Source organism: Myotis yumanensis, unplaced genomic scaffold, assembly GCF_028538775.1.
Source record: "Myotis yumanensis isolate MYYU_CA2020_CCGP unplaced genomic scaffold, mMyoYum1.0.hap1 SCAF_18, whole genome shotgun sequence".
Classification (NCBI taxonomy): Eukaryota; Metazoa; Chordata; class Mammalia; order Chiroptera; family Vespertilionidae; genus Myotis; species Myotis yumanensis.
The window spans coordinates 23,170,275-23,185,990 of NW_027223769.1; the positions used below are offsets into that span (position 1 = coordinate 23,170,275).

General features: G+C 46.9%; 2 protein-coding genes across 10 annotated transcripts in view; one reads left to right on the plus strand and one right to left on the minus strand.

The window, feature by feature from the left end:
• The window catches only part of LOC138997015 (pyruvate dehydrogenase phosphatase regulatory subunit, mitochondrial-like), a 28,085-nt gene that overhangs the window by 9,991 nt on the left and 2,378 nt on the right, over positions 1-15,716 (plus strand). For 2 of the 8 annotated variants that reach the window (XR_011468881.1, XM_070398373.1), the window contains 7 exons: positions 1,436-1,722; positions 3,922-4,055; positions 7,092-7,213; positions 8,107-8,299; positions 8,941-11,218; positions 12,573-13,043; positions 15,126-15,258. Coding sequence is in view for 6 of the 8 variants with exons in the window: in XM_070398373.1 (XP_070254474.1) it covers positions 1,499-1,722; positions 3,922-4,055; positions 7,092-7,213; positions 8,107-8,118 (492 nt within the window). In the remaining 2 variants the exon portion in view is untranslated. Of the gene's footprint in view, positions 1-1,435; positions 1,723-3,921; positions 4,056-6,148; positions 6,283-7,091; positions 7,214-8,106; positions 8,300-8,940; positions 12,232-12,572; positions 13,044-15,125; positions 15,259-15,716 lie in introns of all 8 variants that reach the window. The other 6 variants (XM_070398377.1, XM_070398374.1, XM_070398375.1 and 3 more) reach the window with 6 other exon arrangements.
• PDPR (pyruvate dehydrogenase phosphatase regulatory subunit) overlaps positions 9,101-15,716 on the minus strand; it is a 42,875-nt gene continuing 36,259 nt past the window's right edge. For both annotated transcript variants that reach the window (XM_070398369.1, XM_070398371.1), the window contains 2 exons: positions 15,291-15,473; positions 9,101-13,464 (listed from right to left, as the gene is read on the minus strand). In XM_070398369.1, the coding sequence (XP_070254470.1) occupies positions 13,060-13,464; positions 15,291-15,473 (588 nt within the window). In that variant the 3' untranslated portion in view covers positions 9,101-13,059. The remainder of the gene's footprint in view (positions 13,465-15,290; positions 15,474-15,716) is intronic.

The window sequence follows — 15,716 nt, forward strand, 5'->3', positions numbered from 1 at the left end:
GAGCAAACTGTGAGTTGTCCCCACTCCCACATCTCGCTTATTTCCAATTTGCTCTTGTCTATTTCCTGCCTTCCTCTCCCTGAAAATGTTCCTCTTGAGGACATCAGGAGCTGTCAGATCCCAGTGGACACTCTGCCACCTGCTCCACCCTCAGCACTGTCTGTAGTTCACCACTTTTTGGAACACTTCCCTCTCTTGGCTTCTGTGATACCTCTGCCTGGTTTTCCTTCTACCTTACTAACTGCTCCTTCTTCGTCTCTTTAGTCACTTGCCTTTGTCTGTACACTCTGATTCTGCCACTGCGTCTAGTCCTGTCTTTCTCTTTCCAGTCTAAATGCTGGGGAGTCTCAGAGTTTTTGTTCCTCAAAATGTTAGGGCTTTCAACACCGTGCATATGCTAGACTCGCAGCCTACTTCCCCTTTCACACACGCGTATCCAGCTGCTGCTTACTGTTTCCACATGGATGCAGATGGGTATATTGTACTTAACTCTAAAAGTTGAATGTTCAAATGTATTCTCTTTCTCTTTGTCTCTCTCTTACCCTCAGCATCCCAGCTTCATCCCCTGTTCCTTCCTGCTCCTTCACACGATAGTAAGTGGCCCAGTAAGTGCTTAACTCAGACACATAGGCATCGTCCTTAATTCTCCCTCTTTGCATGTACATCCAGTTTGTTGGCAAGTAAGTTCTGTCATTTCTACGTCCAAAACGGTCTAGTCATGTCTCTGACTCCACTGCCCCCTCCTTGTCTAAGCCACCTGACGTCCCCCTGGAATACTGCTATAGTTTCCCAACCCATCCCTGCGATTCCTCTCATTCTGCAGTCCATCTCCACCATGGAGCCACACTGATCTTGGAAAGTAGATCAGATCATTTCGTTCTCTCCTTTAGTATTTTCCTGGGCACTTAGAATAAAATCCCCACATCCAGGGCGGTGTGTAGTGGCTTTCTGCCTGCCTCTCCAGTTTTCTCCTAGATCCTGGCCCCTTGCTCCTCACGCTGGGGTCAGGCTGGCTTCCTCTCTGTGCTTGGGCTCATCAAGGTCTGTCTCCCATCAGGGCCTTAGACACTTGTTCCTCTGTCTGGAACACTCTGGTAGCTGCTTCCATTTAGTCTGTCACATCTTTTCACAATGTCACCTTCTTTCCTGACCACGGTATTAAAATTAGTTACTCTTTGTGACTTACTTTGTTTATTGCCGCCACTTTCGCATACACACTCATACAGTCTCATCGTCTCTCAGATGTAAGTTAGTAAAGGCTGGGACCTCCTCATTATTGCTCGCTGCTGTATCAAAGTTAGCACAATGTATGGGACTCAGCCAGTCTTCACCTACTTGCTAAATGAACAACGATTGTTTTTATTTCATCCTTTTTTCTCATGAATCGTATGCACTCAGCACAGTAGAATGAAATATGTTTGGTTTTTCTGTCTAGGTCAAGTGCTTGGGAACTCCTCCTGACTGAGTGAGCGCACGCCTCCCATTGCTGACAGACGTGATGTTTTACCGGTTGCTATCGGTGGCCCAGAGACAAAGAACCAGCCGAGGATGGCAGAACTGGCCCTCAGCCAGAAGCGGTGCATCAGCGGCCGAGGCGCATTCTGTCGCCCTGCCTGCCCAGGCGCAGGTGGTCATCTGTGGCGGGGGAATCATGGGCACATCCGTGGCCTATCACCTGTCCAAGATGGGGTGGAAGGACATTGTCCTTTTGGAGCAGGGCAGGTAAGGATCCACTGGGCATGATTCCCTCCTTCCCTCTCCTCCTTTTGGTGATACTGTCTCACCACTAGCTAATCAGTGTTGCTAGCAGCATGAGAAGAATCACAGGTAGAAATCCTGTACTGGGCTGTTTGGTGATGCTTAAAACTCATGTTTCCTGGTTTTGGAGAGCTGGCAGAGTCCCGCAAACCAAGTGTCTGAAGCATGCGTTTATTCATGTTCAGAGCACATCTTGCCATCTGTTCTCCTTCTTATAGTCAGGCAGCAACACAAATCCTGGGGCCAAGAGCTCCCTCTAGGAGTCAGAATGAAATTGCCTGCATCCTGCTCTATTTGTTTTTGTTTTTCATTTAAGTAACTTGTTTTGAAAGAGTTTTAGATTTACAGAACAATTGAGAAGACAGGAGGAAGTTCCCATAACTTACCTCCAGTTTTACTTGTTATTAACATCCCAGTATTAAGATTATTGTCTCACTAATGAACCAACATTGACACGTTATTGTTAACTATAGTTCATAGTGATTTTGTGTGTATTTTAAAAATATCTTTATTGATTTCAGAGAGGAAGGAAGAGGGAGAGAGATAGAAACAGTGATGAGAGAGAATCATTGATTGGCTGCCTCCTGCATGTCCCACACTGGAGTTCGAGCCCGCAACCTGGGCATGAGCCCTGACTGGGAATCGAACCATGACCTCTTGGTTCACAGGTCGATGCTCAACCACTGAGCCACGTCAGCCAGGCAGTTCATAGATTTTTTGAAATTCTTCATTTTCCCACTAGTGTTCTTATCTGTTTTAGGCTTTTGCCTATAACAAATTGGAGATTTAAAGGAATTTATTATTTCTTGAAAGGCAGTAGATTCACATGAGTCAGAATAGAAAATTCTAGGCCGAAACGGCCCCGGTGAGGTTGGGACGGCCCCAGTGAGGTTGGGACGGCCCTGGTGAGGTTGAAACGGATAATGGGGACCAGTATAGACTGATGAACGGGTAGATGCAGAGGCAGAGCAGCATTGAACAGACTGTCAAACTACAGTGGGAAGCCTGGGGAGGGTTTTGGGGGTAGTGGTTAAGAGATCAACCGAAGCCCTGACCGGTTTGGCTCAGTGGATAGAGCGTCGGCCTGCGGACTCAAGGGTCCCAGGTTCGATTCCGGTCAAGGGCATGTACCTCAGTTGCGGGCACATCCCCAGTGGGGAATGTGCAGGAGGCAGCTGATCGATGTTTCTCTCTCATCGGTGTTTCTAACTCTCTATCCCTCTCCCTTCCTCTCTGTAAAAAATCAATAAAATATATTTAAAAAAAAAAAAAAGATCAACCGAAGGACTTACATGCATGCATATAAGAATAACCAATGGACACAAGACACTAGGGGGTAGGGGAGGCCGGGGGAATGTCAAAGGGGGGGAAAAAGGAGACATATGTAATACTCTGTAATACTTCAAGAAATGAAAATTATTAAAAAAAAAAAAAAAAGAATAGAAAATTCTAGAAGTGTCCAGGGAAAATTTCTCCCCTATCTCTGACCTCTGGCCTCAAGTTTCCCTTGCTGAAGGCAAGTTAAGTTCCTGGTGTATTGATCCAGATGCTCTCTCCACATAGAAACAGACGTGTATTCGTCAGTATGTACTGGTGTAATGGGTGTTCATTCATTTATTTATACAAGCGGTAGCATTCCTTACTGTTCCTTGCCTTGCTTTTCTCAATAGGATTATTCCACATTGTAGCATATAAACTTTCTCATTCCCTTTTTTTTAAAAATGTTTTTAATTTTTTGGTTGTTGTTATTAATCTTCAGTTAAGGGCATTTTTCCATTGATTTTAGGGAGAGTGGAAGAGAGGGAAAGACAGAGAGAAACATCTATATGAGAGAGAGACATCAATTGGTTGCCTCCTGCACCAGGACCCCAGGCTGGGGAGGAGCCTGCAACCAAGGTACCTGCCCTTGACCGGAATTGAACCCGGAACCTTTTGGTCTGCAGGCTGACTCTCCACTGAGCCAAACCGGGCTCTCATTCCTTTTTCATGGCTGTATAGTATTCCACTGTGTAGGTGAACTCCAAAATTTGAAATCAGTGTCATGTTGATGGACATGTAGGTGTTTCCATCTTTCGACAGACAGAACAGTGCTGTAGCTGGAACTTGAACTGGCTGCATTCACAGGTATGAGTCCACCTAACAGCCTTGTGATCCATCCTGCAGGCTGGCTGCTGGCTCTACGAGGTTCTGTGCAGGCATCATAAGCATTGCCAGGCACTTGGGCATTGAGCAGAAGATGGCAGACTATTCAAACAAACTGTATCAGCAGCTGGAGCAAGAAACAGGGATCCAAACAGGTAAGCAGGGGTCTGCCATTTACTGGTGTGCCTGTCCCCAGACTCTGTTGCTGGGACTGTGTGTGGTCCCACAGAAGTTGGCCTGGTGAGTGGTCATTCAGACCTGAGTTGTAGTTTGGGCTCTGCCACTAGTCAGAGTATTACTTTGGGCAAGTCATTTTGCTTTTGAGCCGTCTTTGTTTCCCTATTTTTATTTTATTTTAAAAATGTTTTTATTGATTTCAGAGAGGGAGGGAGAGGGAGAGAAAGAAACATCAATGATGAGAGAGAATCACTGATTGGCTGCCTCCTGCACACCCCCTACTAGGGATTAAACCCACAACCCTGGCATGTGCCGAGACCAGGAATTGAACCTTGACCTCCTAGTTCATGGGTTGAATGATCAACCACTGAGCCACACCAGCCAAGCTTTGTTTCCCTGTTTTTAAAATGAGGAGATTGAATCATCATTCCAGACCCTTTTCAGATGGTATAATTCTTATGATATTAAGGTTTTCCTGGGCCATTTCCTGTATATTTCACTTGTTGAAGTGTAGTAAGTGGCAGCATTGGCTCCTACAGGAGGAGGAGGAGGAGGAATTTAAGTTAGGTGCTTGGAAGCTAAATCAGAGTTTGACCCATTGAAGTACCAGTCACTAGTAAGGATGTTCCTGACTCTACAGCATTCACACGTTTCTCCTTACCTGTGTAACTTGGGGAGAAGGACTAGCTAGCTAGCTCTGGAGTGAGTAAGAACTGTCCCAGGAAGAGGAGGACCCATCTACACAATGGTCCCGTACGATCGAAGGCAGAAAGAATGGCTGTCAGTTTGTTGTAAGGTGACGGATTAGCAGAAGCCCAGCCTGGAGCCTGCTCTGGTGGCTGATGAGAATGTGGTGAGCGCACTAATCATCGTGAGTGGATAGCGAGGCCCAGTGATGAAATTCCACACTTGGCCTATGTCAGGGTCGTTCTTTTGAAGACATTGCATAAAATGAATCAGATAATTCGAGACTAATCCTGACAGAGGGTGGTAGCTTTGTCTTTTGCCGGCTGCAGTGGCTCTGCCATGTGATCAGTAGCAGACTATTCAAACAAGAGTCTAAGCACAGTGTGTGGTTTACCTCGCCAGCCCTTTTAGAAATCATGTGACCGCTGACAACATTTTCATTCCGGAAAAAGAGATTTGAAATTTTGATCACAAGTAAGGGTTTATCACATTTCCGTTTTATATAGTTCATACTGTCAAGAAGTGTAACTTCATTTGTAAATTGTAGAGGAAGACTGATTGTCTAGTAACTAGGATTTGATAGCCGTGGAAGGAGAGAGATGCCAGGAGAGGATCCAGAGTCCTGGAAGAAGAGGCTGTGTATTCTCGGGCACATGGCAGGGCCAGGCCTGGGTGAGACCAGTATGCATCCTGGTTGCCCCTCACACGGTGTGCCCTGGGCGCCGGGACCCCATGGTGTCATTGCCCTTGGCCAGGCCTCCTGTTGAAGGGCAGGGCTCTCCAGTGAACGTGGTAAAAGTGCTTCCTGCTGCCGCACAGTCTCTGGCTTTTACTAGGGAAGATGCTGCTACAGGCAGGACAGGAAGGAAGCAGTCCCTTCGTTGGGTTTAATGATGGCAACAGGTACTTGAATCAGACATTAACTGGGTTTGAGTCAGAATAGGGTCCACATAATAGGCTCCTGTTCCATTGGGCCAGATACTAGTGCATTGCCCGGCCTTGCATCACTCAGGTGGCGCGATTCCACAGGAATCAGGGTTACAGGTTCTTTTCTGTAAAGTGAGTGAGCTTAGCTTGCTTTCTGGATCACCATCTGGAACCTTGTAGGCGCGACTTCTCCTTGGTACTTGTGGGCAGTGAGGAAGCCAGGTGAGCGAGAGAAGGGGACCAGCCTCCGTCTCACGCCTGTGGTCGTTCACCAGTGGTGCAGGGAAAGGTGACAGGGCCCCGAGGAGGAAGGAGAGGCCGCCTGTCCCGCGTTGTGCAGGTGCCTGCCATGGTCACTTCACTCATGGACTGCTGGTGGGTCATGAAATAAGAATGAAGTGACATACGTGCACCTAGATTTAAGGGGAGATATTACCTGCTTCTCCTCTGAAAACAGCCCATTTACTCGAGATGTTCGTTCACTACCTGCTAATCAGACTCAGCAGATGACCCCGAGTCCTCATCCCCGACTGTGATGTTAGTGTCGGCAGTGCTTCAACCTCAGTGTGACTTTTGTCAAGTGAATGAGAGGTAACATAATGGCTTTTATAATCTTTGGAAAGTATTCCATATAGTCCTTGATCTTATAATAAGGGTCATTCTTTTACAGCTGAAGAAACCTAGATTCAGGGAGTTGAATTGTTTTTCCAAGTCAGTGATCATTCATTATAAAAAATTTAGTGGGATAAAAGGAACATATATGCAGTGGTACTCTGCTCTATGTAATCTATGGTAGTGAGTAGAAAATGACTTCTGAACCTTTTTCTGAAATTCAGGCTGTGTTAAGCACAAGTCATTGGACTACTCTGGTAAACATACTATATCTAAATACCAATCTCTGAACTTTCAGTTCTCCAACTAGACATTCAGTGTGCTTAGTACCCTTCAGACTTCAGGGACTCCTTCCCCTCCTGAACTGAGAGGCTCCAAGGTTAGTACACACCTTGGGGATTTAATCCACAGCTCGGATCATGTCCCGGGTTTGAGTGAACGAGGGAGGACACCTCAGTGTCCATGGAGTTGTGCAATTTGAATGAACTGATTCATCATGTGGGTAGATAGGATGTAAGCTGTCCTATTTGAACTTTTCTCCCCTGCCCCTTTTATGATTCCTGGAATTGAACTGTGCACTAAAGTCCCTTATTAAATTTGCCTGCCATTTTTAACCTGGGGAAAGTCTCATTTACAGTCTCAGGGTGTGGTCCTTAGGGGTGTTTTGTTTTTTAAAATTAACGCTTTGACCTGGCCTTTTCAGTATTTCTTATGAGTTGAGAATCTGCTGCAGATGCCTTAATTGTGGACCATCTGAGGATCGATGCCCAACTCTTTACCTTGAACAGGTGTACAGATCTATGACCGGACAAGTGTTATTCACGTGATGATCAAAAAAGGTGAAGTTACTGGCGTGGAGACAGATAAAGGACAGATCGAATGCCAGTATTTTGTCAATTGTGCTGGTCAGGTAAGTTAGCAACAATAGCGGGATCTCTGGTTTTCTTATTTACCTTTTATCTCCGGGACTTTTGGTGTAGAGACTTAAGATTATTTAGGGACAAAGTGAACCCATGTCAGGGGGCACTGTTTTTTGTGTGGGCTGGAGCACTCCGATGAGGAAACCTGCACTGCTCCTCCTGTGGAGCGTCGGTGACCTCCTTCCTCCTCCCTCTGGGTGACTGGTTTCCCTGTCCGGGCCCTGGAGGCACTTGTGCATTTACAAATATAAAAGATGCGAAAGGGTCTATATGAAGAGTTTCCCTCCCATCTTTAATATATTTTTAAAATACAGGTGTGGGCAAAAGTAGATTTATAGTTATAATTCAAATAAGTAAATGAGAATAAACTCTGTGTTTTACATACTCACAACTGTAAACCTACTTTATTATGAGAATTATCAAGCTTACCCACCAGCCAGCTCCACAGTCTGGTGTCGTTGGTGACCACTGCCCCACTGGCCTGCTCCCAGATGATGGACTCACCTTTAAACAGGTTGGGCATCTGTCTTTGCAGCCATGCCAGCACACGGAACCTGCCCTTCATTGCATCTCCCTCGGGCGCCCTGTGAGAGCTTTAGCACCGAGCCCTTCGAGACCCTTATCTGTAACGTGTTTGCTCTTCCATAGCTCCTCTCCTTCCCAGAGCATCTTCTTTGTCAGTCTGCATGCCAAGCACCTCATAGGTGTGTTCCCTGATTCCCGCAAGGGCTCTGCTCTCTGATAAATGTCCCCGTTGCTGTTCTTAGAAAACCTCTTCCAAAAGATTTTATGAAAGGAGAGGGAGGAGTTAGAAAGTATGAGGAGTTGGAAGGTTTGAATTCCCTGAAGCTGAGGACTCTGTTTGGCTGTTTTTATTGCTCAGAGCCCCTGTTGAGCTCCCTCCTGCGTAGGATGCCAGACCTGGACACATTGGAGATCATGAAGTTGGTCAACTGCCCCGAGACCTTCACACCAGACATGAGGTGCATCATGGACGAGTCTCCTTTGGTTAAGGGCTACTTTGTCCTGGCAGGAATGAACTCTGCTGGCCTTTCGTTTGGTGGAGGAGCTGGAAGGTAAGTCTTTGTCACTCACACTCAGCTTGCTGGGCTTCTTTTTCCCTAGAATGACTTGTTAACGTACTAGATGAAGTGTATTGTATACCTTACTAAGAAGAAGGAGGTACATGTAATTTAAAAGTATCTCCCTCAAAGCATTCAGTTTGGGAGGCTTTCCTGACATTTCAGAAATGTCACTGCAAATTCTTTCTGGAACTCCTCTTTTGGAGTTAGCCACCTAGCCTGTGGGATGTTCTCTGTGTTGTAAAAAATGTTGGTCAATAATGAAACTGGACATTAAAGGAGGAGGTTTAGAATATACGATGAATTGTTACAGACCTGTTACCTTACCTGTGGATTCCCAGATGCCGTTCCTCAGAGAGTAGTTGGATAAACAGAGTAAAAATAAAGTCCAGTGACTACATTCTGATGGTAGCTGAGTCTAGTAAAAGGTCGCTGGCTGCTTCTCTCATATCTTCTTTTCTTTCCACGGGTGTGACCAAGAACGCACACACGCTGTTTCCACATAAACATGGGCTCACAGGCACGTGAGTGACACATCAAGTGCCAGGCTTCTAGTGTGAAGTCAGTTGTAAGGCAGGATGTCGAGCCCAGTGACCGGCGGTCACTTCAGGAGGAACGGGGGCTTCTCTCTCCAGCCAGGCCAGCACTGCAGGGAGGGGACAGAACGCCTGTACCTACTGCCCCTCGGTTTCCACGTTCTGTTTTACACTTGGCATCACAGGAATCAACGGTTTTATGTGTGATGTTTATCTTTTGTGATGGCAAACACAGATGAAGAATATTTCACGGACATGGTAAGAGTAATTAAAGTGTCTGTTTATTCATTTATAAACCTGGTAATATGAAAAGAAAACCTTAATTGAAGTCCGGCTTGATAGAAATACAGTGCACAACGTTGATACCGTGTTCATGGAGACAGAAAGGCTCGGTCACCCTGTGCCTGTCAGCAGGGCCCTTGAGAGAAGATCCCGTTTACCTAAGTGCCTCAAATGGCTTCAGGGCCACCTGCTAACGCTACACACAAAGGGACAGAAAGGGGCGGGACAGACTGCAGTTATAGATGCGGATAATGAGCTAATGCACTTGACAATCATTGCAGCGGCGCTTTGACACACCCCGAGAGTTGACCAGAGAGGAAGGTGTGAGTGTGCTGCTGGAGAACCCTCACTGAGATGAGCTGGGGCAGCCTCTACCCACACCCACCTGCTCTGGGGAAGGAGAGGTGAGCGGGTGAAGGAACCCTCAGCCTGAAATGGAGTTACCTTTGCCTCCCTCCTGTCTCCACCCACCACGGGACACTCTGGAGTGTAAGGCACGAGAACTGGCGTGGAGAAAAGATGTGGTCCAAGCCCCCGTTCTTGGTGTGCAAAGGGATTCCTGGCTTAGATCTTTTGAAACAGGTGCTAAAAACATCCTTCCCACCTCCCCTAATTTTTGCACTTAAGAGGCAGAAGGATTGCAAAGGATAAAAATAGCTGCATCTAAATATCATGAGAAAAATGGCCCATGAGAAATGTGTAATTCTCCAAGGACAATGTTCAGAAAAGTCAAGAATCATATTATGAAGAAACAACTCTGGTATGTAATGGACAAAGAAGGCAACACATACAAAAATAGTTCTCTTGTAAAATAGTGCATTTGTTAGTGATGAGGGGCTGTGCGTGTGAGCCCCACACTGACAATGAAGGAGCCTTACAACTCAGCACCTTACAGTGGAGGCAGGGGGAGGTGCTGACTGGCAGACCTACAGCTTACTCACAACTTACAGTTGGATGTCCTAGTTAATGCAGGAAACACTGTTACACCTACCATTTCTTCCACTCAAGTGTGCTTCTCCTGAACCCATGTGCCTGGAAATGATGTGAGAGGTGAAAATTCTTTCCTCACAAGAAAATGTCCCCTATATTGTGTTGATAAAATGCTGCTTATATCAGAGTTTGTGAGGGACAGGAGGGGGAAGGTAATAGGGGGAAAACCCCAGAAGGTTATTCTTTAGCATTAAGCACTGCTGACCAAACCTCTGCCTTAGACACTAGGGAGGATCCTTGCTGCCTACCCTGTGCAAGGAGCCACAGAGAAAAGTGAGCCTCGCAGCTTACCCCTGAAAGCGGGCCAGTGAGCTGTCCTACTGAGCACAGCCTTCCAGGTCAGAACCAAGACCACAGGTCACAGAAGGGTCCCTCTCACCTGCCTCAGGTTCTGAAAGGATGGTGAAGACACTCAGATGCCCCACGTGTCCGTGAGTCAGAAATCAGGGCAGGGAGTCCTCTCTTAGTGACTGCTCTACGCCTGCAGAAATGGGATCTTTGGGCCAAAGTGAAGCAGGTTAATCACTGGGCTAAGACCTTTGGCCCTAGCCAGGTTTCGGGGTACAGGGACTCCCCAGAAGAGCACTAGCACTGTGGTGGGAGTTGTTCCCCTGTGCCTCCTGGAGCATGTCCTGCACATGCAGATATGAGACTACATCACAAGTTAAAGGGCAGCAAACAAGTTATCCAAGTGGGTGCTTTTTGTTCTTAAAACTTTCTTAATTAGTGCTTTTCTGACTTCAGTGACAGTATCACAGATGGGAATCTTTCTAATAACACACTTCAATTTAAGGCCACGACCGTGGCAAGAAACAGGACAGATGCGTGCAGGAGGGGCTTAGAAGGTATCAAGGGAGGCGGCGGCGCACGGGAGACTTGCAACCCCTGGGTCTTCATCTGCTTGAGGCTAACACACCTTGTGCTTTTAGGTTAAAAAAGATTCCCTCAATTGAATATGCTGACAAGATAGAAGAGCCCCCCCTCCCCCCTACCACCGCTCCCCAAGAGGTGATGATGGATCCTTTCAGAGAAGAAAGTACCAACCATCTTAAAGTCCATCCCCCCAGGCACAGGAGTCCAGAACCCCTCGAATCCCTAGAGAGAGGTAAGTGGTCACACAAGACAAACACTTGGGGCCTCACTGCCCCAGAGATGGAAATGACACACACATTAGGTGTTGAGACTGTCATTTATGCTAGAGGTGGGAGTCAGTCAGCCCCTCCAGATTTAGGACCAAATGGAGAAAACTACCAGATTCACGCTGCCTGTATCTGAACAAAAAGAGACTTCAGGGATAAACTGTGAAGTGCCCAAAACTAATGTGTGCTGCAGGGCGCTCAGTGAACAAGTGACGCCCTCTGCTGTGGACAAGAAGACATTTATGCGTAACTAGAAAAGGTGATGGGGGATGGTGCAGAGCGTGTAATTCCTGTAGCCCTCTAGCACCTGTTTCCATCTTCTTGGGCCAGTTGGCTCCCTGCTGGTTACCTGCATTGGCACAGCTCCTGTTCTCCCGCGGGGCACACCTCTTTCTCCTCTGTGCCTAGGAGCAACATCTCTCATCCATTACATACACATCTGCACCAGAATAGCAAGGCCCGCCAAGCAATTCTAATCACATGCTCCCTTAACAAATCAACTAAGACCTCCTAAAAAGGTGGGCACTGGCTGGGGAAATGGCAAGACATGCCTAGAGGCAGACAGTCTGATTAAGGGGGTAAATAGCAGCCAGAGCAGGCTGGCACCTGGAGCACCTTCGTTATTAGACTTACAGACCTAGCAGAGCTAATGTGTCTACGATGTCAATACAACAAAGGCTGCAGTTAATTAGTTACATCTCTACCAACAGTTTATACTTTTAAGAAATCAGCTTTGGGATGAATAGTATAGTCTGATGTCACTCAATTTTCACCCTTGAAAGACACTTCTGAACTGTGCGTGACCCTCTTGGAAGCACTCCAGTCACTTTCTATTCCAGACGAGACGGAAAGCAAGGATGGAAAGCAGTCTGCTAGGCTCACACAACAGACACCCTCCTCGCTCAGAACCCACGTGGGTCACTGTGGATCTGTCCTGCCAGAGGAAGCAGAACTTGGCAGTCCAGTCCTCTTGAACTCAGTATGTGTGCTGCCCTACCTTCCCCTCCCTCTTCCTAAAAGGAAGAAATAATTGCTGAGCTAGTGAGCCTACCACGGAAGGGACAGGAAGAGAAAGCAGCACTGTTTGGTGTTGGTACTTTCTGAGGTTAAGACCCTTTCCTTTCATCTGAAAAAAGCAACATGGTTTTTCCCTTTCAAATACTGTGGCTCACTTGTTTACTCAACCAAACAAGCAAAGCCCCTCATTACAGAGATTAACAAGCGATGAAGAAAATTATAGGCAGGTGTCCCTGGTCCTCTGGTCGAGAACTAGTTGTTAGGGAGGCTGGGAATAATGTCAGCTTGACTTTCTCTCTGCAGCCCACCCGATGCCTCTCGTCAGTGAGGTAGATGGTCATCTTGCTCGAGGTATCACGGTGCCAGCCCACAGCACAGTGGAACAGGAACGCAGCTGCCTGGCTGAAGGCACAACTGCCTCAGGGCCGTAACAAGCACACAGCAACTCATCACCGTCAGCAGGCGGCTCTGAGAACACCTGGCCCACGGAGATGGACTCCTGCCTTACACACCACCAGCTTCCCTGGCTTCCCAACACAGCATGTGACATCCGACTGCCACCACACACACTTCTACAAGTGGGGCTTGCTCCTGTCCCCATGGGAATCTGAGACGGGTGGACGGATGGGACAAACAGCTCAGACTGAGTGTGAGATGAAAGGACAAGAGAGGCTGCAAAGCAAAAAGTTTAAAATGATACCAAGGAGATAAGAAATGGAAGGTAAAGGTTAAATCGAGAAGAGGGACAGGATCAGGACAGAGGCTCCTAAGACGGTAAGACTGCCTGGCATTACTTCCCATGCAAGTCACTTAGCTCCACGTCTTCCTTTCGGCGCTTATGGGTGTAGAGGGAGGCGACCGGGTAGAGCCGGGCCTTGGCCTGGAACCGCTGTCCCGCGATGTCAATCTCATACTCTCCCCGGTTGATGAAATCTGCCGTCACCACCTGCTCTTCCCCAGTGTCCTCGGAGAAATTGTGCACGAAGCCCAGGCAAACGTGGCGCTCCAGGGTGTAGCTATAGGCACTGCTGGTGGTCTTGCCAGCGTACAGCCCGTTTCGGTAAATGGGCTCTCCCCACCAAGGCCAGAGGTCCAGGTCTGTGTCGTGGTCGTCCAGGACGAACATAGCCAGGCGTTTGTACACCCCGTTCTGCCTCTGCTGCAGCAGGGCATCTCGACCAATGAAATCCACCCCCTGGGGAAGAAAGGCAACACTGAGTCATCCTCACGAGCAGCACAGTGGGTGGGTCCCCTGTGTCACTGTGTGGAGTGCAGCGCTCCCCCCACCCCAGAGCAGGCTTTGGGGACATTGCGTTTGTCCACCATGTGAAAAACTGCATTCACAACATAAGAGATGCCTTCAGAGGATATTTGTAACACAGGTACCCATATTTTTTTTCTATTTTATAAACAGGGATTTCAATAACAAGACCAAATAGAACAAAATATTTAGGAAGAAACCACTTGCTAGAATATTTTAGAAAAGCTGCATTTTTATATAATCCCAACAAAAAGTCCATGCATATATATCTGTATGCAATGCATACATGTTTATATATGCATATATACAAAAACAAGAGCAGGATAAAAACTCAAAGTATGAATCACTTTAGTTTTCTTGACATATTTTATTTTCCAAAATGAATATTCATTAGTTTTATATCAGAAAAATTGTTATCTATAATTTCTCAAAAAGAATACTGTAGATCTATACTGGTAGGGAATGATTGTTAAAATAATATAGCAAAGCCCTGGCCGGTTTGGCTCAGTGGATAGAGCGTCAGCCTGCAGACTGAAGGGTCCCAGGTTCGATTCCAGTCAAGGGCATGTACCTTGGTTGCGGGCACATCCCCAGTAGGAGGTGTGTGGGAGGCAGCTGATTGATGTTTCTCTCTCATCAATGTTTCTAACTCTCTATCCCCCTCCCTTCCTCTCTGTAAAAAAATCAATAAAATATATTTAAAAAATAATAATAATATAGCAAGGATGTAGTATCCAACCATCTAGGTTAAAAAGAGTGGCCAGGGGCCCTAGCCGGTTTTGCTCACTCAGTGGATAGAGCATCAGCCCTTGGACCTAAGAGTCCTGGGTTTGATTCTGATCAAGGGCACATACCTCAGTTGCAGGTTCCTTCCTGGCCCAGTCCCAGGCCCTGGTCAGGGTTTGTGCAGGAGGCAACCAATCGATGTGCTTCTCTCACATCGATGTTTCTCTCTGTCTTTCCCTCTCTCTTCCACTCTAAAAAAACCAATGGAAAAATATCCTCGGGTGAGAATTAAAAAAACAGAAGGGAAAAAGTGGTGAGGAGAGCACACCCGTGCCATCCCCTGACCTCTAAGGGACTCCACAAGACTTGCAACCAAGGGAGCAATAGGCAGCGGCAGCTCATCCTGGGCTAAGGCTCCCTGTTCTCCAATTTCCCAGTGAGCTAAGGCAGCCCAGGCTCCTGTTACTTCTATGCCCTTGTCTCACCTTCCTAAGTATATTTTTGCTCTCGTCAATAAACACTCATTGGTTCACAACACACTGAAATTCTAAAGGAGAGACAAGAAACTGCTCCTGGCAAAGGTGGCAGTGAGACAGGTGGGGTTCAGAGGTAGAGAAGTCACAGTACATGCTCTTCAGTTATGACTTTTTAAAAACATCATGTTCATGTATTACTTTGAAAAGAAACTAAAAATTAGGCAATTGAGTGGAAGATAACTAATTTGTACAAATAATCATGGCATGTTCATGTACCACTACATTCTACTCAGAAAAACTTCCCCAGAAAGCACTCAGTCTAAAAGAGAGCAAAATGCTGAAAACAGGTGCTGGCGGTTTCTTGTTCTCATATTAAGATGTTTTATCCTATAGACACACTAATCATTCTAAGGACATCCTAATCATCACTGTTCACCTGACGCTATCATCGAGGTCTCGGCACTTCCACCCTTTCCTTCCACATCAGCCCGCTTCCTGCTCTAACACAGATGCCCTGCACGGGCAGGTGAGTGACAGGAGTGCGCACGGACACAGTACCTTCTCGAATTTCACCCGAGACTCTCGTCCACATTCCAGGGGGGTGGTGAGGGTATTCAGATCCTGACCCCAGAAGGCAAAAAACTTCTCAATTCGGAGACTACGAAGAGCATAATACCCAGCATTCCGGATCCCGTATTTCTGCCCCACACTCATCACTTCATTGTAGACATGTAGGGCATACTAGAGGGAAAGATGAAAGGGTGGTAAGCAGCAGACCTTCAGATTTCAACCTGGAGTGTGTCTGGCGTGCCTGATGGCTGACACTATTAATCTGGATGGGGAGTTTTGTATAAAATTCTCAGGACGCCTCATCAACAAACCAAAGTGCTACAGCCCAGGAGTATGCCAGGGTCACCCCTACCTCAGACATAAGCTCCATGAAAGCAGCATCCATGTCTTTTCATGTCTCTAAAATGTCCAGGA